The sequence below is a fragment of the Rhinolophus hipposideros genome (assembly GCF_964194185.1).
Source record: "Rhinolophus hipposideros genome assembly, chromosome: 7".
In the NCBI taxonomy this organism is placed as follows: Eukaryota; Metazoa; Chordata; class Mammalia; order Chiroptera; family Rhinolophidae; genus Rhinolophus; species Rhinolophus hipposideros.
Genome location: NC_138053.1, coordinates 55,857,656 through 55,878,161, shown reverse-complemented (window position 1 = coordinate 55,878,161; position 20,506 = coordinate 55,857,656). Strand labels below are relative to the sequence as shown.

Here is a 20,506-nt window from a genome sequence, read left to right as displayed (position 1 = left end):
TGTAAAGTCTGTTTGTGTACTATCTCATTTAGTAATAAACATATTCAATAGCTTTGCAAGCAAAAAATAATTCTTCTTCACCTTAAATTTTATTGTAAATCCTGAAATGAGATACTGTAAGTCCTTTAACTTTTTCAAAAGTTCTTTTTCAGCATTGTTTGGCTATTCTAGTTTCTATGTTTCCATATGAGATCAGCTTATCAATTTTTATGTTATGGTGGGATTTTTATTGGTATTCAATTTATAGATCAATTTGGGGAAAACTGACGTTAATAATATTGACTCAGAATTCATGAACATAGTATATCCATCTAACTGGATCTTTCATTGGAATATTCTGGATGCAGATCTTGCACAGATTTTTAGACATGTACGTCAGTACGTCATGCTTTTTGGTACGATATAAATGGTATTGTCTTCATTTTTATTTCCAACTATGTATCACTACTGTATGAAAATGCAACTGACTTTGGTGTGTTGGTCTTGTATGTGACCTTGTTATAAGTCACTTATTAGTTCAAGTAGCTTTTGTGTGGATTCTTACTGGAATTTCTATATAGGTAATCATGTTTACTGAGAATAATTTATTCCTTTCAGGACTGTATGTCTTTATTTTCTTGCTTAATGCACTGGCTAGGACCTCCAGGACAATCCATATGCTTTTTATTCACTAGTCTTGTTTTACAAATTATTTTTTTAATCCCCTTTCCATAAAAATAAACCCCTTAAACAATAAATCTCTGGATGGATTTCAGGGGTCTGAATCTTTGAAAAATATGAACATTTTGTATTGATATGTATATCTGTATTTCCTTGAAGGAAGTGGGTTCATAGCTTACATCAGACTGTCAAAGAGATTTATACCATCAAAAGGGTTAAGGAACTAAATTTTAAGTAAAAGCCTAGGTATATATAATATAAAGACTTTTCATGATACTGTTTTCCACATATACAGCAATGAAAGTTTTTAAGAACAGTGTTGTTTTTTTACCTTACCCTCCCCCACTCCATAGGAACGAATAAATGTTTCTCAGCAGTTTTGACTCCTGTCACTTTTATGTTAACGACAAATTTAAATGTTGGTAGGGAGTGGTGGTAGGACATCCTTAGAATGCAGAAGAAATATAGATGAAGACAAACCCCTATTTCAAAGCCCACAAAAATAAAAATATACCAAAAAGGGCATAAAGGGGCAAAAAGTCACTGGTTATGCATATACCAAAGCTTATTATCTTAAGGCACTCTTGAGAAACTGAATAAATCAAGAAGTCTAATTTACAGAATTATAAAATGATTAAAAATTTGGCACACCTATCTCAAGTTTGGCTTAAATTAGCCAATTTAAACAAAAAGATAACAAGTAGGTTTAAAACCAGACAAACAGTGAACGAGGTATTTTTTAGTCCTTTTTCAAACATTTTAAAATGTTAAAGCATTGTCTAGTTTCACATGAAAACTTAAGACTGAAATTAGTGACTATATTAATATTTACAAAATTCCGAAAAGGTGTGTAGCTCTGTATTACACTCCATTATCTCCCTTCTGTTAAAGGAAAATCTCATTTATTATCATGAGTCAATCATAAGAAGTAGGACAATTAGCAGTCACTCGATTAGCATGAGAATTTAATGAATCCCAGTAGTGAAGACAATAGTCTTCTCAAAACAGCTATCTATACTACTAAAAATAATAATAAACACATATATGGTACTTAGTATGTGCCATGCACTATTTATTTAATCCTTGCAATAGCTCTATGAAGTAAGTGTGCTCATTTTATATGATTAGTAGTACTGGGTATCACCTTTGTGATATTTTCCCAGTCCAAGTTATCTTTCTTCTTTACCACCATACCCAGTCTTGAGGGCCTTGCATCCATTTATCTTTCTCCGATACTCATGGAGAAAATAATTTTAATCTATTCTCTCAATATATTAGAATTTCCAATAAGGCACTTGTCACAATTTACCTTTTTTGTGTGCATATCTTCTTTGTATACTAGGTAAATATCATCTAGAGGTCAATGATTTATCTTAGGAGGCCTTCCCTACCACGTGGAGTCTTGCACATATGTAATAGGCAATCTATGTTTAATAAATTTACTAAATGTTATGTTTGCATACGATTTATCTTCCAGGAATTTACTTGACAGATAAACTTGCTCATGTGCAAAATTACATAAGAATTTGCCAGCACAATTTAATTGGTAAGTCTGCTAGGATGGAATCCTGACTTTGGTATTTCCTACCTATGATCTTGGGTAAATCATTTAAACCTTTTGTGCCTTGGTTCCATCACCTGTAATGCAAGTAATACCTACCTCAAACAGTAGTCATGTGGATTAAGAGAGTTCACTTTTGCAATGTGTTTAAGAGTGCCCAGCACATAGTAATAACATATGTGTTCTTTCTTACATCATTATAACAGTAAAAAGCTGGAAACAACCTTAATGTCCATTAATAGGGGATTAAACCAGTCATAGCACACCCTTAATGGAATTTTATACACACAACAAAAAGATTAGAGGTCCAAAGAACATGTACAACTGACTAATGGGCACATGAAAAGAGGCTCAACATCATTAGTCATTAGGGAAATGTAAATCAAAACCAAAATGAAAATATGACTGCTATTATGAACAGTAGCAAATGTCGGCAAGGATGTGGAGAAATTAGATCCCTAATACATGGATGGTGGGAATGTAAAGTAATGCAACTGCTTTGGAAAACAGTTTGGTTATTTCCTCAAAAAGTTAAACTCAGTTGCAAGATAACCCAGAAATTTCCCTCCTAGATATATACTCAAGAGAATTGAAAACATTCACATAAAAACTGTATAAATATTCATAGCATAACTCATACCAAAAATGGATACAACTCAATTGTGTAACTGATGGAATAAACAAAATGTGGTATAGCCATACATTGGAATATTATTCACTAGTCTTGACTATACAAAGAATGGGGTACTGGTACAGGCTACATGGATGACCTTGGAAACATTATGCTAAGTGAAAGAAGACAGACACAAGAGGCCACATATTGCATGATTACATTTATATGAAATGTCCAGAATATGCAAACCCCTATAGACTAAGTGGGGCTAAGAGAAGGGAAGAATGAGCAGTGACTACTAAGGGGTATGGGACTTCTTTTGGGTGGGGTGATGAAAATGTTAGAATTACATAATGGTGATTGTTGCACAGTCTTGTGAATATGATAAAAGCCAGTGGACTGTACACTTTAAAATGTCAATTTTATATGTGAATTGTATCTTACTTAAAAAAAAAAATAGGGGTCTATAGGTTCTGAGCTGGTATAAACCCCAAAATATACTAAATGAAAAAAGAAAATAAGAACAGTTTACATTGTATGCTACCATATGCTTAAAAAAATGTATATACAAACAACACACATACTTTGCAGGCATAAAATCTCTCAAAAGATACTTAAGTAACATTATTTCCTAAAGGGAGGGGTCTGGGGTGGCTGAAGAACAGGGGTGGCCTGGAAGGGAAACCTACCTTTCCAGTATAGCCTTTTGTACCTTTTGAATTTTATACAGAGTGCAAGTATTACCACTACCGCCCCCCTTTTTTAAAGGAAGAAATAAAAATGGAAAACTCTGATGGTTTATCTTTGGACTTTAGTTTTATTTTAAGTGATCATCTTCATTTTCTTCTATCATAAACTTAAAAGATATCCATCTACCCATTTGGTCAGATTTACTTATTCTTTAGCAATTGAAGCACTAAATGATGAGTACTTATTCTTAATCTTTAATAATATTATATTCATTATACTTGAGATGGTTTAGCTTTCTCGTGGAGGGAAAACCCAAACATAAACCTTTATACTATCCACCTACTAGTTCTACAGCACAATTTTAATTTAAAAAAAGTTTTACTGATAATTGGACAATTTATATGATATAGGCAGAGAAATATCAACAGTGATTATAAGGTGGCCAGTCTTGAAAATTAAGAGCTATGATCTTTGATCCATTGCTCGATCCATTTCAGTATCTGATTGATATTATCTTCTAGGTCTTCTGGCTGATTGCTGGGCAGCTGATGAACTATTTCTTCCTTGTAGGATGCTAATGCTTCTTCATGAAGAACTTGAAAAATTTCACACTGAATATTATCTTTTAGTTTCTTCTCATTATAACCCCTAAAAAGCAAAGAGAAGATAAGCAAACAAAAAGCAAACTGAATGGCATTAACAGAGTTTTAGGAGCATACCAGAAACTGGACACTTTTGAATATACAAAAAATCATGCAAAAATAGTTCTTGTAGTCTCTTTACCTATAGAAAATAGAATGGCACCTATAAGAGATTAAACTAAGAGGTTTAAACTACAAGAGGGCTAAATTAAGGCCAATGTTTATGTTTGTCTAAAATTTTCTTCCCCCACAATTTGTCAGCCAGTCAGTTAGCAAACATCTACCTACCACAAGCCAGCTATGAGATAAATATAAAGTCTATAGTTAATGGTCCTAGATTTCAAAAGAATTAGAGGAGTTTAGGTATAGACAGATAAAACAAATAGATGGCATATAATGAAATACATATGATTGGAATATTATATACTAATTGAGTACTTTATCATATAGATGTATCTGTACTTTACCAATTCCAGACAGTGAAAAAAACTGACTTATGTACTCTTTACGCAGATATATTAGCCAACCAATTAGCTTGTGAAAAATATAAAGAAAATTCAAACTAGAATTAGTTAAAGCTTTTAAAGACAATCAAAATTAAATTGACCTACTTAAAAGGTCAGTTGAAATGACAACCTACAGAATGGGAGAAAAGTTCTGCAAATCATATATCTGATAAATAAAATATGGTCTATCCATACGAGTACAATGGAATTTTATTTGGCAATACAAAGGAATGAAGTACCAGTGTATGCTGATAAAACAGATGAACCTTGAAAATATTATGCTAAGTGAAAGAAGCCAGACACAAAAGACCACATATTGTATGATATCATTTATATGAAATATCCAGAATACCTCATAGGCAAATTCACGGAGACAGAAAGTAAATTACTGGTAGCCTTGGGGTGGAGGACTGAGGGGTAATGGTGAGTGACTGCTAATGAGTATAGGGTTTTTTAGCGGGGGTAGGGAGTGATGAACATTTTCTAAAATTGGTTGTAATAATGGATGCATACTTCTGTGAATATACTAAAAACCATTGAATTGTGCACTTTATTTATTTTGATTTATTATTATTATTATTGGGGAAGGGGAACAGGACTTTATTGGGGAACAGTGTGAACTTCCAGGACCAAGTCAAGTTGTCCTTTCAGTCTTACTTGTGGAGGGCGCAGCTCAGCTCCAGGTCCAGTTGCCATTGTTAGTTGCAGGGGACGCAGCCCACCATCCCTTGCGGGTTCAACCAGCAAACTTGTGGCTGAGAGCCCACTGGCCCATGTGGGAATCGAACCGGCAGCCTTCAGCATTAGGAGCACGAGTTCCAACCACCTGAGCCACCGGGCCGGCCCTGAATTGTGCACTTTAAATGGGTGAACTATATGGTATGTGAATTTATCTCAGTAGAGCTTTTGTTTTTTAAAGGTGACTATTTTAGAACTTTTTTCAATGGCTAAAAACAAAAAAGACTAGTTCTCACAGTTTTTTCATACCTCAGTCAGTCTTTGGCTGTTTACAAAAAAACAGTAATATTTCCTCTTAGATTCTGAATGTTGGTACCATGCAGACTTGGTTTTAACTACAGACCAAATAAAGTAGTCACATTGGCCAATTTCAGAAATCTGAAGAAAAGTTTACACTTTTAAGAATTCAATGTTTTTCCTTTCTTACCTTGTTTCAAGTCTTTTGTACAATATACTGTTATCTGTTTTCAGCACAAAAACTATGTGAAACCAGCGTTCAGGGAAGAAATCACAACCATGGTAATCAACAATAACTCCACCTTCACTCATTTGGTTTTCTAACTCATCAACTACCTATAAGAAAGGGAAAGAAAAAAATATGAATGCTCCTTTAAAAACCCACTGTCAATTTTCCTATTAAATTTTTTAAATGTGTACTTTATTAAAAAATTGTACTTACTCTATCTTCATCTAAAATGGGACAATCATACTCTTCATCATAGCCATCATATAACTGCCCTGAAAGAGATTTACATTGGCTTGTTAAAGCAGTATTTTCTAAGTAACTTTCAGTAATTTTCAATTAATTCTAGGCTTTAGGAAAGGAAATATATCACCAATTTATTTAATTAATTTTTTTTCACTCTTTTAGAGACAAGGGAGGGCACTAACACAATAGGTGTCACATGAACACCAAATAAAAAGAACAGTAATAATCAGCATTTTGTCTAGAGGGAGACTTGGACAGTGACATATCTGAAACTTTTAGCTATCAAAAATTGAAACAAACTAAAGAATGACTATAGCCAGTTACAGAATTTGTGGGGCTATTAGAACTGCGTTGTTTTTGGTGACCTACAGATTATTGCAAACAGGAGACACATGGATACACACACACCCATTAACAGCAGATTAAGTTCCTAATTTATTAGGCCAAGGATATGAAACTTATTAAAAACAAGTTCTTGATTCCAGAAATGAACCCTCTGTCACTGAGCTAACATCTTCATTGGGTCTGGGGAAGCAGAGTCAGTACCCAGATGCTCCTGAACAGTATCTTTACTTCTCAATTTCCAGCATCCCAAAAAGCCAAGGGTTAAATGTCTTATTTCAGAAGGCAAAAAAAGAATAATGGGCAGTTGTAAAGAAAACATTTAAATCTAACATAAGAACTTTCCAACAAACCAAAGCTGGCTTTCAAAGTGAGTCTCACTTCAGAAGGTGAGACATACCAATCCCACCCTCGCCTGAATCCCTAGGAGGTATGTAGTAAGGCAGGGTAAGATCATCTACTTAGCCATCTCTGAGAATATGCTAGTCTTCCCGCCTCTTCCCCCTTAATATTTTGGCGCAGGTCGAAAACAGGTTAAAATGAGTTCTGAATGAGGTACGAGTTCTGAAGTGACAAAAGGGTAGTCCTGGGGGAGGAGAGGGGGAAGGCCAGAGACAGTTGTAATTCTTTGCCTGGAGGGTCTGTGGGCTGATTCTGTGGACATAAGCCACCCACCTCTCCAGCACCCTAATGTGACCTCTGCCTCCCTGGGATACTGCTCAGTTACCAGCAACTCATCAGCCTAAAAAATTAAACTCTTCATATAGAGAAAACTGGTTAACAATTTGGAAAACAATCTAAAGCTTTATACCACAAACTCTAGGTGGATTAAAGAGCTAATTTCTTAATTCCAAAGATACCTAGCAGAAAATTTAATCTGTAAAGGAATGATTCACTTTAATTTGTGAAGAAATAAAATCACTAATTCAAACATAAATGTTAAATTTCTGTTCAATGAAAAATAATATGACTTTAAAAAAAAGAAAAATAACAGACTGGGAGAAATATTTTGTAGTAGGACAAAGGACTGAAATGTAGATTATATAAAGACCTTAAAAATCCAGATAAATTTAAGTAGCTAAACAAAGAATAAGAATTCACACAGGATGGAAAAGATCACTAGTAAACATACATAAAAAATTTTTGGACTATCCCAAGAGATGCAAGTTACAATGAGTCTTTATATGCCTGTTATATTAGTTACATATATATAGTAAATCAACTCTGGAAATCTATTTAAAAAGTAATTTTAAAAAGAAAACTCTCATACCCATTCAGATTTCCTCAATCATTTAATTTCTAAACAGAAAAAAATTGTGATAAAATGATTAAAAATGTTTTAACAGTAGGGAAATAGTTAAATCTTGGTTTACTCACTTGATGAAATATGTAATTAAATAAAGTTCAGGAAATAAGTATTAGGTGGTTAAAAAACACTGTAACATAGACTAAGTAGCAACATGATATATGCTTATGATATAAGCAGTAAAACATACAAAGCAGAATTCATGGCTGTCTGCAATAGGGACAAAGATCAGAAGAAAAAAGATAAATTAGGATTTGGAGTACTTTTTCCATGTATTTTTACAATACTGTATTGTGTGTGTTTTTATAATACACAAAATCTAAGAATACCTACAGCTGATTCTGTACTGTGTGGGAGTCTGGAGTAGTTAACTGCTGAGGTTCCTTCATATTTTAAATCTTTGACTCTTAAAAGACTAGTGAAATCTAAAATAAATGCTATCTAAAAGACAGACAACTATTATTCCAATGCTGAAATGTAGGATTTGTTAAATCATGTTAGTATGTTTTAATGAAAGTATAATCCAAGCTTGCAAGCATACATTTCAAAAAACATCAAGTAGCAGTAGTGACTGTAGGGTTAATGAGGGTATAATAGTGAACAAAAAAGAACGAGAAAAACAAATACAGTCCTTCCCTCAGAGGTTAAAATACAATGAGAGGATAGACAATTAACCTGGAAATTATACTGTATTTTAATATTATGGTTCATCGTGCTATCGGAGCAATAGGATGGGCACCTATTATGTTAGGAACATAATCGTGGGCTATTGGGGAGGGTTCCTGGAGGAAATGACTTCTAAGTGGAAACTTGAAGTAGTTAGCTAGGGAAAAAAAGGTAGGGAAGACTTCTCAACAGAGAAAACAAGTATTCAAAGTCTGAGAAACTAGGGAGGGCAGACTCTTAAAGGAGGGAAAGTCAGAATAGTTAGGAAATAAGTGATAAAGTGTCAGGTAAACGGAGGCCAGGTCCAAAAGGGCCTTGAAGGCGACCCTGAGTTGAGACTTCATTCTAAGGCAAAAGAAAATCATTAAAGCATTTTAAGCATGAAAAGACATGATCAATTTCAACTTTTCTAAAATAATTTTGATTTGTGAGAATGAGTTGGAAGGAAGCAAATCCAAAAGCATGGATACCGTACTAAGACTACTGCAGAATTTTAGGTGAGTGGTGATTATAACTGTACCATAGGGAATGGAGAGAAATGGATGGATTCTAAACTTCATTTCAAATTTCAAAAACAAGTGGAAACATAAGTTTCAACCGGAAATCAAATTTGTAGCTATCTACACATAGGATCTTAATCTACAATGATGAAAAGGCTTCTTTTGATTAAATTACCAAAAGTTTAGAAAATTCCTTAATTTTCTAAACCAAGTTTTATAAAGATGTATTACTTGCAGAAAAATACAATTGTGGAACCAGTTAAAAGGCTAAGTTCTTGCCTTAAAAGACCTTCCTAGCTGTTGTTATTCAAGCTATAAAATTGTGATGTTTTCTTTAACTGCCATCCTAGAATTTGCACGTATGTGAAAGCTGTTCTTTAAAGATATTGGGATGCTAGTTACCTATTTTGATGCTGTTGCCAATACTTAAGACATTTTCAGATTTTTTTCCTTTGGAAACATTTACCACCATTTATCTCAATTCAACAAGAAGCTTATAACTGTAATGCAATCAGTACAAGAAGTAAATTGGTTTAGAAAAATTGAGTGCTTTGATAACCTGGCTTTTTATATAGTATAGAGCAATGAATCCTGCTTAGAGAAGTTAGCACCAAAGATGTAACATTTGAGTTGGGCTTTTTAAAGAGTTGTTTGTAAGGCAGAAAAGGGCATCTACAGGTAAGGAAATAGCATGTATAAAGACATGGAGATGGAAAATTCCCAATGTGGGTGAGGAATAGTGCACTGTGGGTAGACAAGGGGAGATCGGGAAGACTGGCTGCAGGTAAGGCTGAAGGTAGACCATGGCCAGTTCGTAATCTCCTATACTTCATTAAGGATAGATTTTTATCAGTAAAAAGTTCAGTCGTTATTCCTCCTCCCATGGCTTTTTTAAAGGACATGATGGTGTAGAAGAGGCAGGGAAGAGATACTGACGAGTAGAAGATTCAGCACCAATAGTCTTGAGGTTGAGAAAGGAGTACCACAGGAACACAGCACCCATAGTCTGAGGAATGGGATAGTGGTTCACAGCGATTTTTCAGACAAACTATCAAGATTTAAAGGCCAAATGGATCCGTATTGTGTATGAATGTTTGTATGTGTGGGGGATAGGAATCAGGAGTGGGCAGGGAGCTTAGGGATAACCTCAGAGCATGTGCTTTATACACATACTAGTTTGGAGCTGTCTGAGAACTATTCAGATTGTTACATTTAGTTGTCTAGAAATTGGGCTAAGTTTTAATTATAAATTTAAGAGTCAGCAGCAACAGGGAGTAACCAGTCCTGAGTGAATGAAATTACTGGAGGGAGAGGGGTGGCCAGTTAGCTCAGTTGGTTAGAGCAAGGTGCTGATAACACCAAGGTTGCTAGTTCAATCCCTGCATGGGCCACTGTGAGCTGCACCCTCCTTAAAAAAAAAAAAAAGAAATTAGGGGAGGGAGGAGCAGAATTACAATATGGCTGCAGTAAAATCAGAGGAGCAGATGCCAAGATTGCGAGAGAACAGTGTCGGAGAGGCCAATGGAGAAGTTAGTTCCAAAGGCTTCCAGTGGAGGGGAAAAAATGGGACACAAAAGAGGTTAGAGCGGGGATAGCAAACTTCTGGGAAGGACCAGATAGTAAATACTTCAGGCTTTGTGAGCAAGTCTTTAGCTTTAGTGGTTCCTATAAAAACAGCAGCAGCTTGCCAACCCGTGGGTTAGAAACAGATCAAGATTATAAGTATTAAGGGCTCAGCTATGCTTTATAACCTGTTTGCAATGGATCCAATTTCAATATAATAATATTACTTTGTCTATAGACTTGCAAACATCCTGGGGTTAGGAACAGAGGCTTCAGACTGATCAACTGATGGTAGGAAAATTAAAGATGCTGGTAAATATAATTAATTGTATATGGGAAAGGACATTAAGTGGAATCTGAGACTGGAAGAACAGGGATGAAAAGCATTCTTAGTCACACATTTACAACTCCCAATAGTTTTATTAACCGTCATGCCCGGACTAGGTTTCCTGTCTTGGTTCCAAATGGCATTAGGATGGTCTCTTAGAAATACAGTTGACCCTTGAACGACGTGAGGATTAGGGGCACCAACTCCCGAAAAATGAAAACACCCATGTATAACAGTTGGCCCTCCACATACAAGGATTCCCAACCGCGTAGTCAATTGAAAAATCCGTGTATAAGTGGACCTGTGCAGTTCATACCCATGTTGTTCAAAGATCAACCGTAATATAGCAATTTAACATGATTACTAGGATGGCAATAAATGCCCATTTAAGCATTTGTTTAAAACCAGTTTTTTTTCTTTTATACTCTCATTTCTTTTATAGTAGGGCTTCTCAACCTCAAATACTGACATTCTGAGCTTGAAATTCTATTATGGGAGTGGAAGATGTGAACTGGGGGATGTTCAGCAGAATCGCTGACCTTTACCCGTTAGACGTCAGTAGCAACTCTCCCAACCCTTCGTGACTACCAAAAATGTCTCCAGAAATTGCCAAATAACCAAAGGGACAGAAAAATAGGACCTGGAGAAATAGGGCAATTGAGGAAGATAAATGCAAACAGATGAGGATTTACTATGAATAAAAACACTAACCAAGTGGTCTCTCCAAAAAGGAGATGGTTATGCTTTAGCAATCTGAGAAAATGGAACATAAGATTGACATATACCAGAGATGATACTATGATTTAAACATCTGAAGACACTAGAGCTGACACTCCAGTGGTAATGAACAGACTGCAACAACTTCAAGTTCTTGCAACTGTTACTCCTGTTGGTGATGAGGGGGAAAACTGCTTCTAAAAACATAATTGCCAACATACCAACAATCAAATTGAAGAAGGACTTTATTTTTTACACTTAAAAGATGATGAAAAACTATTATGAATCGTATTAAAGAAAATCCAACATCTCAACTGAGAAGTATGATAGCTATATTTACTCATTAAATACTATTTAAGTTTTGTAAGATACAACTTAAAAACATCCAGCATGCACGTTTAATCTCAGTACAGTGGATCCCAGACCAAGTACACGTGTTACATGCACCAAGGCTAGATTACAGATTATCATAGTCGTCATCGTCATCATCATCGTCATCGTCCTCATCACGCTTCCTTTTCAATGCATTTGATGATTCACTGGCAGTATTTTGTGATGACACCATGTTAGTAGTTATAAGAATGTTTTTGGACCCAATTAATGATGGATTAATCAGAACATTCTGAACTGCTGATGTTGCAGGAATTGATGCTTTTACACCTGGTGACTGCGAAGTGGGCATCTGGACTGTAAACCTTTGCCCTGTGAGGGACATTGGAGCCCCTACTTTAGTTGAAACAGACATGGTTTGTGGGGTCGGTGTGCCAAGTGTGGGAGTACTTGGTCTGCTAGTAACTGATCCAACACTTAGTCGTGGAACTGTTATTCTTCCCGCAGAAGTAGATGCCTTTTTTTGTAAAGACTTAAGTCTATAGTTTGGAGCAGTCAAGCAGTATCTGTCAGGTGGCAGTCTAGGGCCTGAATATGGCTTGATCAATGGCAAAGGGGTTTGATTTCTTTGCCTTGCAATATCTAATAAAAAATCTCTCGGGGGAGGAGAGGTAAAAGACTGGTCAGCACGACACTGGATTGCCAAGCGCACATCATCTGCATCAACGGTAGCTTTCTTAGCATGGCTTGAATAAATTTTTGCATCATCTAGAATTGTGGTCACATATCGGAAGGCAAACTCCAACATCTGATTTATAACTCTTGGCTCATATTCTGTAATCCCCATATCCTTCAGGATTTGTGCCATCATCTGTGCATCTTTCGGCATGCTCTTGGGAGAAGCCATCTTGCCAGACTCCATGATATCCGGTGATCAGACTTCAGATCATTTGAAAAAAATACGTACATTAGGTCAAACCTGAAATAGTTACTATAGTAGCAACTGTCAGGAATTTAAAAAATTTTAAATACGTTAAATTTTTCAAAATATATTTAAATTTTAAAAATATGTTAAATCTTTTTAATTTTAATGAGGCACACTTTAAAAAGTTCCCTTTAATTAAATTTATTGAGTTTCTACCCTGTAGAAACCATTATAGAATAAAGATACAATTATAAGATAAACAAAGATAAAGACACAATAAGGGAGTGATAAAAGATGAGGGGGAAATGGTAAAATAAGTAAAAACGTATTTTAGAATATGTGCAGTTGCATGCAGACATGCTACTGTCAAATTAATCTAAGAAAATACCACCGGACAGTCATGTTCTACTGCCTGATTTCAAAATAATCTGTCCTTCCAGTAAGATCAATATAACACTGTCTCCAAAGACATGCTCAGCACCACCCAAACCTTTATCTGTTGACCCATCTCCAAACATTCTCCCTCTTCTTCATATTCAGATTCTACCTATCCTAAATCCAATCTCTTCATGAAAACCTCAATTATTACTGTCCACAAGAACTGCTAGTCAATTGGGGAGCAATGTAATGGTCCAAATAGCCAGGACATAGCTTTAGACACTTAAATGCTTACTATTTCTATGGATCCCCAATAGAGCATAACTCCTTAATGGCAATCTTTCTCTGCATGTTGTACCCTCTCAAGTATAGGACTAATACTCCATTATCTGTCTCTCACACTCTCTCTTTTTAAAAACAAATTTAACATCAAAATGTCCCTTACCTTCTCGAGCTAAATCACCCACATTAATGTATTTCAGTCCTGATCTTGATGCAAGTTCTTTGCCCAGCGTGGTTTTTCCAACCCCTGGTGTACCTGTAAGAAAAATACTGTTCATGAAATACTTACTAGGCTTTAGCAAGCTATGTGCCCCTCTTAAGGTTAATGACTGAAACGAAGTTTCCTAATTAGTAATCCCATGTGAATTAACATATACTATGACCACCCCACGCCTGATGGATGTCCACGTCTCACCCAGTGTATCTTGATTCTATCAGGAGTGGGGCTTGGGTGATTCTGATGCCAAGTCACAGAGCTTGCCAACACTATGGGAATTCCCAGAGTAAAATTAGATAGCTCACATAAATTAGTATCATTGTTCGCTTTAATTTTTTAAAAATTAAGAAATTATTCATGGAAAAGAATCTAAGCAGTATGACAGACAAATCTCATTTCCACCTGTGATCCCCTGTACTCTTCCCTAGAGGCAACCACTGTAAACCAGTTTCTTAAGTATCTTTCCAACCAAGTCCTATGTATGTGTTTGTGTACACATTCATGTATATGTATACACAATAGCATGTGTACATACATATACATATTATGTGTACATACACACATACATTCCCTTGTACATAAATGGCAATGCTACACACTGTTCTTCCCTTTCCCTTTTTATTATCTATTGTATTTCAAGATGAATAAATGCATAATTTTAGGCTGTTCAGGTTTAACGTCACTGAAATAATAAAACTTGATCATTACAATCCACGATAACAGGGATAAATCAAGTCTCCATATACAAGACAGTAACATTTACCTTAAGTCCACTATAATACACCAAGTTTGAACCCTGGACTTACCAGGTTTTCAATAAAATGCTCCCATTGATTTTTGACAATATGGCTTAATATTAAAACCCAGGACACTGTCTGACCCAAACAACTCAGATGCCGAAAAATCTTCCTTTTAAGGAATCTTAAAGGCTGCACGTTAATTTGTTGAGAGGTTAATCTGCAACTCTCGGAAACAGAAATTGTGCACTACCAACACGCTTGTTTTGTTAAATGATGGAAACTTTATTGCTTTGTTTCCAGAGTGTCTCAATTTTTCTGCGTTGTAATAGCACCTACAACCATTAGATTTTCTTCAATGAATGCCCGACGATGCTAGCAGTTTATTAACTGCTACAATTTAATAAACATTTTCAGAGTTAAACGACAAACAATAACATTCTTTCAAGTCGTTACGCGGCGGCATTCAGTACTCCTCACGTATCACAGGCCCGGAGACCCAGAAGGGCCCCCCCGGGGATTTTTGAGCATCTCTACACAAGAAACAAGAGATGCTCAGTAGATGCCTTTTGTTCTTGGAAGAAAAAAGCCTCTGATATCAACTCAACAAACATACATAGCAAATTAATCACCCTATGCCACAAACACCTGAGCCCTTGTACTAAAATCTGGCTCTCAGATACAACGGGAAAAGGAGACACAGCCAGGTAAGGCCTAACGACTAAGGCATCCACCATTAACCCAGCTACTAACGGCCAAATCCTGCCTTACAAGATACCGCAAAAGGCCAAAGAAAACCCTGCCAGATAAAGAATCAACATCCATTTTAGGAACAAAAACCAGACTCAGGAAGAGCAGGCAGCATGCCAGAAAGGGGAACTCGATTGGTCTACCTGCCTCCACCTCACCGAGCAACCTCGGGCCAACGGAACCAACGTTCCCGGTTCCTCCTCCTCCTCCCCGCCCCCCCCCCGCCTCCTGCAGCGAGCGCGAGGCCCCATCCCCAGGCCCTGGCAACTGCCACGCCTCGAGGCCCTCGACTGGCCTTCACACCGAACATGAGCGCCCCCCTGCCCACACACACACACACTTCGGGCGCCCGCGGCCGCAGGGCACCCAGCGTCCCTGGCCTGCCCCGCCGTCCAGCCCCTCCCCGCCGCGCGCCCTGACCGGTGAGCAAGATGTTCGGAAGCAACATGGTCCTCTCGGCGACGGCTCTGGGAGTCTCGGCACACGAGACCCCGGGGCCGCAGGCTGGCGCCGGAAGGAGCGGGCCGCGGCAAGCGCCAGTGGCGCCGGGGACCTCAAGATCCTGCACGGCGCTCGCGACCCACGTCCGCCTTCTGGTCACCGACCGTTGGTTATCTGACCTCCTATGACACAATTCCATCTCAGGGTCCCAGGCAGGGGCCCAGTTGGGGCCCGCGATTCAGGTCAGGCAGTGCGCTGGATGCCTAAGTCGCCTGCTCCTTTGGCTGCCTCCGCCCTTCGGGCTCTGTCGCGGAAGGGCCGAGGGGTCTGGAAGGTCCCGTGAGGAGGGACCTCCCGGAGGCTAGGGGCTGAGCCCGGGGAAGACGTGGTGGCTTCCCTTCCACTGGAGCAGGGCCTGGGTTCCTTCGCTCCTCCCGGCGCAGGAGGTCCTGCAGCTCCCCGCAAGTAAGGCCGCCGCGGCTGCAGCTGCGGCTGCAGTGTGTGTCCTGGGGATGCGAGTCCATCTCTGCCTCCACGCCTTCCCGGGCTCTCGTCGCTCCTCCTTCCTACTTGCCCATCCCATTTGGCGATGAGAGGGTGGGGGTGCAGACCTCTGGCCTGGAGCCGGCGCGAGCGAGCCGATCTGGGCTCTCCACTGATGGGCAGCGTTACGTTGCACGACTGTCGGAGCTTACTAACCCCTGTTCAGTGTGTAGGGTGGTGGTGGGTCTGCTAGAAATATTCTCGAAGGTTTCTCCTACCTCTGACGTCTCGTTTCAGGACCCTGGCATCGTTAAGGACGGTTGCCTGCTTTTTAAAGAAGGTAATTGTCAGTCTTGTTTTGAAAGAACGACTGGACTCCTGGCCGTAGCCACAGTCTGTGCCTTTTACTTCGACCTGCCAGCTACATGTACTCAATGTTTTTAACACCTATGTATCTCTTGACACGCCAAAACAAAAAAACGTGAACGATTTGTGTCTGGATGTGTACGATTTGTTTTCTAGTACGTGGAAGTATTTACACATTTATGTGGGCCTCCACGCTAGTAAAAAGTCCCATCGACCTCCCAATTTATAAGTTTATAGACCTTAATAAAAAACTTTACTCTGGCTAACTTAAAATTGGCGAGTTTACTAGTTTCGTATAAACATTGAAGAATTATGAAAGTCGGAAAATACAGTGTTGCCAAAAAATTTCCTAACATGTTCAAATAAGGAAAAAGTTATAGGAAAAACTTACAGTAAGATTTAAAACCTTTGTCCAAAGTGAGTGATAAGTCTGAATTCATTGTATGGTGGAGTGTTTTTGTTGAAATTTTGGCAACGAAAAACTGCAACTGTAATTTGAAATAAGGGAAATTTTAAACTTTCGTATAAAAACTACACAAATAGAATGTCAAGTTTTCCTTAATGACAAAAGGTAGGTACACAAATATGTGGTTTTTCCGTTTTCTCTAGTTAATGAGTTCGTATCAAATAATTTACATTTATAACACCATGAATAGATTATTTGACAATTATAGCCATTAAAATTAAAATTTATTTTAGCGTTTGACTCTTGTTTCTCCTATGTTTACTCAGTTCTCTTTCACTTAGTTCTCTTTCATTCGTCTTGAGCCTTAACCTAATTATGCTGTTGATTATATCCCATATGTTAATTACTGTCCTTCTGTTTTACAGTTTTTCTTAATTGAGAATTTTTCCCCCCAGGTGAATTATACTTCAATGTACTACTACAGGTTATATACTACGGATGGGAACTGTTAAAGTTTATAATGTCAAAACCTTTTCTTAGACAAAAGCTATCTTCCACAAAGGTATGATACACTAAAATTGTCCTGTCATAATTGCCTTAAAAAAAAGAAGTAAAATTTTTGTACATGTTTTTAATGATTTATTACTGCTATCAAAGTAATGGTGCCAGTATCTCTTCTAATTAGTGATCTAAAAAGTCTAATGAGTTAGGAAACAGCTCTGCACTAAAAGTACAACCTTAATTTTGAAAAGTCATTTGCAATCCCAATCAAAAAGAAAAGGCTGAAAACTCTTGAAAGAAAGAGCAGTAGAAAAAAGAAATATATGAGTTGTATTTGGTGTTAAAGTTTAACAAAGGCCCTGCCTCTTAGAAATCATGTGGTTCAGTGTGCCAGTTCTCAGCAAGGTTAGGGTGCTGGAGTAGGATGAAGGTAGAGTCGGACAGTATTATCCTCATATGCAAAGTAGCTATTTTCCTAATGGTTTATCTGATTTTTCTCTGATCTTAAGTAAATTATTTAACTTTGCCATTTCTCTTTTTTCAGTAAATGGTAGTCCACATTTATGTAAGAAATAAAACTGTAAAATGTATAACATGTAGATCAGAATTGCTTTTCACACATAATATTTTTATGTACTCGTAAAAATTGAGATAAAGGGCCAAAATTATAGTAATAGTGACAGTCTTTTATAGAGAAGGAGATGAATTGGGTAGCTATGACCAAATATTTTCCCAGAAGTTTCTTTACCCACTGCTGATAATATTCTTAACCCTCTGTCCTTAAAAGAGGAGTGAATATAATTAAGTCATCTTAACAAATTATTCATAACATCAGGAGTACTTAGACTATATCCTCACAAAATCTTGAAGCTGTTAGGGATTATTTGGATGTATTGAAATGTATAACCTGGTGAAGGCAGAAGTGTTACTTTTCTCGTTGTTCATGGGTAAAATAATATTTTACTTCTTTGTCTTGCTTCTTTTTTGGTAGATAATTTAAATGTTTATGTTTCAGTTCTACAAACGAGTTTAAAAGAATCAGCCTATTCTTTATCCTGGGAAGATTACATTGATAAAAAGAATTAAGTTTATATTTTATATTCCTTTATATGGTATTCATCATTACCATGGTCAAGTAGACAAGTATGCATTTGTACTTATTGTAAAGTAGAAAAATAACTAATACGTATAAAATCAATTCTATTTAAAGAGCTAATTTGCGAGATGTTTGTTTTAAATGTTGCAAATATACAAACATTTTTTGTACACAGTGTAATTACATAGGGAACAGATGCAAAAAATGCAATAGTATTTACATGATTTCTTTTTATCAGGTAACAGACTGGGTAGACCCATCATTTGATGATTTTTCAGAGAATACAAGCATTTCTACTATTACTGCCACATCATTGGGTGTGAAAAACTCAAGTCATAGAAGAAATAACGTGTCGTCCCCATTAGAAAGTAGCAGATTTCCAACTAGAAAAAGAGGAAAGCTATCTTCCTCAGAAGAGATTTATGGTCTAGAAAATTCAAAAGAGTATCTGTCTGAAAATGAACCCTGGGTGGATAAGTACAAACCAGAAACTCAGGTAATAAATAGCATGCAAACATGTCTATGTAATTTAGTTTCATAAAGGAGAGGGATGTACACTTTCAGATTATTACTCATAGGACTCTTTTTATCTAAATGAATTAGGAAAAAACCAGTGTCTTTTTTTATGTTCCAAGGCTCAGATTTTCCTAGCAATTATTCTGAAGTTGTACAATTGATTATGTGTATTTATCTTAGATTAAACTTAACCCAACATAGAATTGATCTAATCTGGGTTTTTTTTGTTGTGTGTGTGTTGTTGTTTTTTTGCTAAATGTAATACCTATTTATTTCCTTCCCAAAATATATTTCAGGATTTAAAAAAATCATACAATTCCAAACATGCCCAGTAGTTTTCGTTCAATAGTGTCATCTTAAAAACATTTTTTTCATAACAATAGAAAAAATTAAGTGTAATCAACCTTTTTTATTACCATATCATGTTACTTATTTTTTAGTGTTTTCTTGTTTGTTTGTTTTTTAGTGTTTTCATTAAAAATGTTTAGATTAGTCCGTGATGCACCAAAAATCCTTCAGTTAAAATGTTTTATTTTAAACTTGATATTTTTAGCATGAACTTGCTGTGCATAAAAAGAAAATTGAAGAAGTTGAAACCTGGTTAAAAGCTGAAGTCTTAGAAAGGCAACCGAAACAGGTAATTCAATAAAAAAACGTGTTTTAAATATTTAGCATCAAATGGTTTTCTGACTTATAGCTAGTTTTAAGAAGTTAAACTTTTATGATGAGAAATAAGTTCAGAAAACTCTGTTTCGTGGAAAACTCTCTGATCTTACTAGTATTTCTGGCCTCACTAAAAGATTCTGAGTTTTCTCCTTGTATGTCTTTTTCCTTCTTATGTTCTGTCCTCAACATAAAGCACAGTGAATCAGTTAGGGTACTAGTGTAATTAGCACATCAGATTATCTCTCAGTGAAGCAAGCTGGCAAATTATGTATCAGTTTTTGTACTAAATATACCCTAAAGCAGTCATTCATTTTACACTGATGTTTTTTGTTTCATTTCCTAATTCCAAAATTACCCTTGGCCCCCAAGCTAGAATACTCTCTCTTTTTAAACTTTATTTTGAGTTTCTTCAAACATAAAGGAAAATAGAATTTATTAATACATACTCATACCCATAGTATATCTATCGTTTTCCCCCTAAGTATTTTAAAGTAAATTATGAACATGTGACATTTCCGTCAGTCTTTTAGAAACTTCAGTGTGCCTATGTTTTGTTTTGTTTTTAAAAGGAAGAGTTTTCCTAATTAACTCCATGTACCATTCTGTCTAACAAAATTAACGGTAATTTCCTAATGTTATCTAATGCTCAGTTCATAGTCACATTTCTCCAGTTTTCCCCAAAATGTCTTTTAGAGCTGGTTGGTCACAACCAGAATCTTATCAAGGACCACACATTGCTTTTGATTATTATATCTCTTAGGTCTTTTTAAATCTAGTACAGTCCCAACCTTCACCCTTTCTTTCTGTCCAAGACATTGACTAGTTGAAGAGACCAGGACAGTTGACTGGTAGAAGTCTCAGATTCTGGATTT

The 20,506-nt window shown here is 36.6% G+C and overlaps 3 protein-coding genes across 12 annotated transcripts in view; 1 reads left to right on the top strand and 2 right to left on the bottom strand.

Moving 5' to 3' along the window:
* Positions 1-787: 787 nt before the first annotated feature.
* Positions 788-16,155, bottom strand: AK6 (adenylate kinase 6). The gene is made up of 5 exons (XM_081054571.1): positions 15,580-16,155; positions 13,619-13,711; positions 6,089-6,147; positions 5,837-5,982; positions 788-4,172 (listed from the first exon to the last, which is right to left on the bottom strand). The coding sequence occupies exons 1-5, from the start codon at positions 15,797-15,799 to the stop codon at positions 3,980-3,982; spliced, it is 711 nt and encodes a 236-aa protein (XP_080910697.1). The 5' UTR covers positions 15,800-16,155; the 3' UTR covers positions 788-3,979.
* On the bottom strand, positions 11,768-15,652 carry TAF9 (TATA-box binding protein associated factor 9). 7 transcript variants are annotated; one of them, XM_081054566.1, is made up of 4 exons: positions 15,500-15,587; positions 13,871-13,941; positions 13,619-13,711; positions 11,768-12,809 (listed from the first exon to the last, which is right to left on the bottom strand). In XM_081054566.1, exon 4 carries the CDS (start codon positions 12,790-12,792, stop codon positions 11,998-12,000), a length of 795 nt encoding a protein of 264 aa, XP_080910692.1. In that variant the 5' UTR covers positions 12,793-12,809; positions 13,619-13,711; positions 13,871-13,941; positions 15,500-15,587; the 3' UTR covers positions 11,768-11,997. The 7 variants fall into 7 exon arrangements, with proteins under 7 accessions (XP_080910692.1, XP_080910691.1, XP_080910693.1 ...); XM_081054565.1 differs by lacking the exon at positions 15,500-15,587 and adding an exon at positions 15,303-15,382; XM_081054567.1 differs by lacking the exon at positions 15,500-15,587 and adding an exon at positions 14,479-14,567.
* The window catches only part of RAD17 (RAD17 checkpoint clamp loader component), a 26,879-nt gene continuing 22,279 nt past the window's right edge, over positions 15,907-20,506 (top strand). For 2 of the 4 annotated variants that reach the window (XM_081054562.1, XM_081054560.1), the window contains exons 1-5: positions 15,907-16,065; positions 16,381-16,423; positions 17,311-17,417; positions 18,691-18,948; positions 19,522-19,605. In XM_081054562.1, coding sequence (XP_080910688.1) covers positions 17,376-17,417; positions 18,691-18,948; positions 19,522-19,605 — 384 coding nt within the window. In that variant the 5' untranslated portion in view covers positions 15,907-16,065; positions 16,381-16,423; positions 17,311-17,375. Of the gene's footprint in view, positions 16,424-17,310; positions 17,418-18,690; positions 18,949-19,521; positions 19,606-20,506 lie in introns of all 4 variants that reach the window. The other 2 variants (XM_081054561.1, XM_081054563.1) reach the window with 2 other exon arrangements.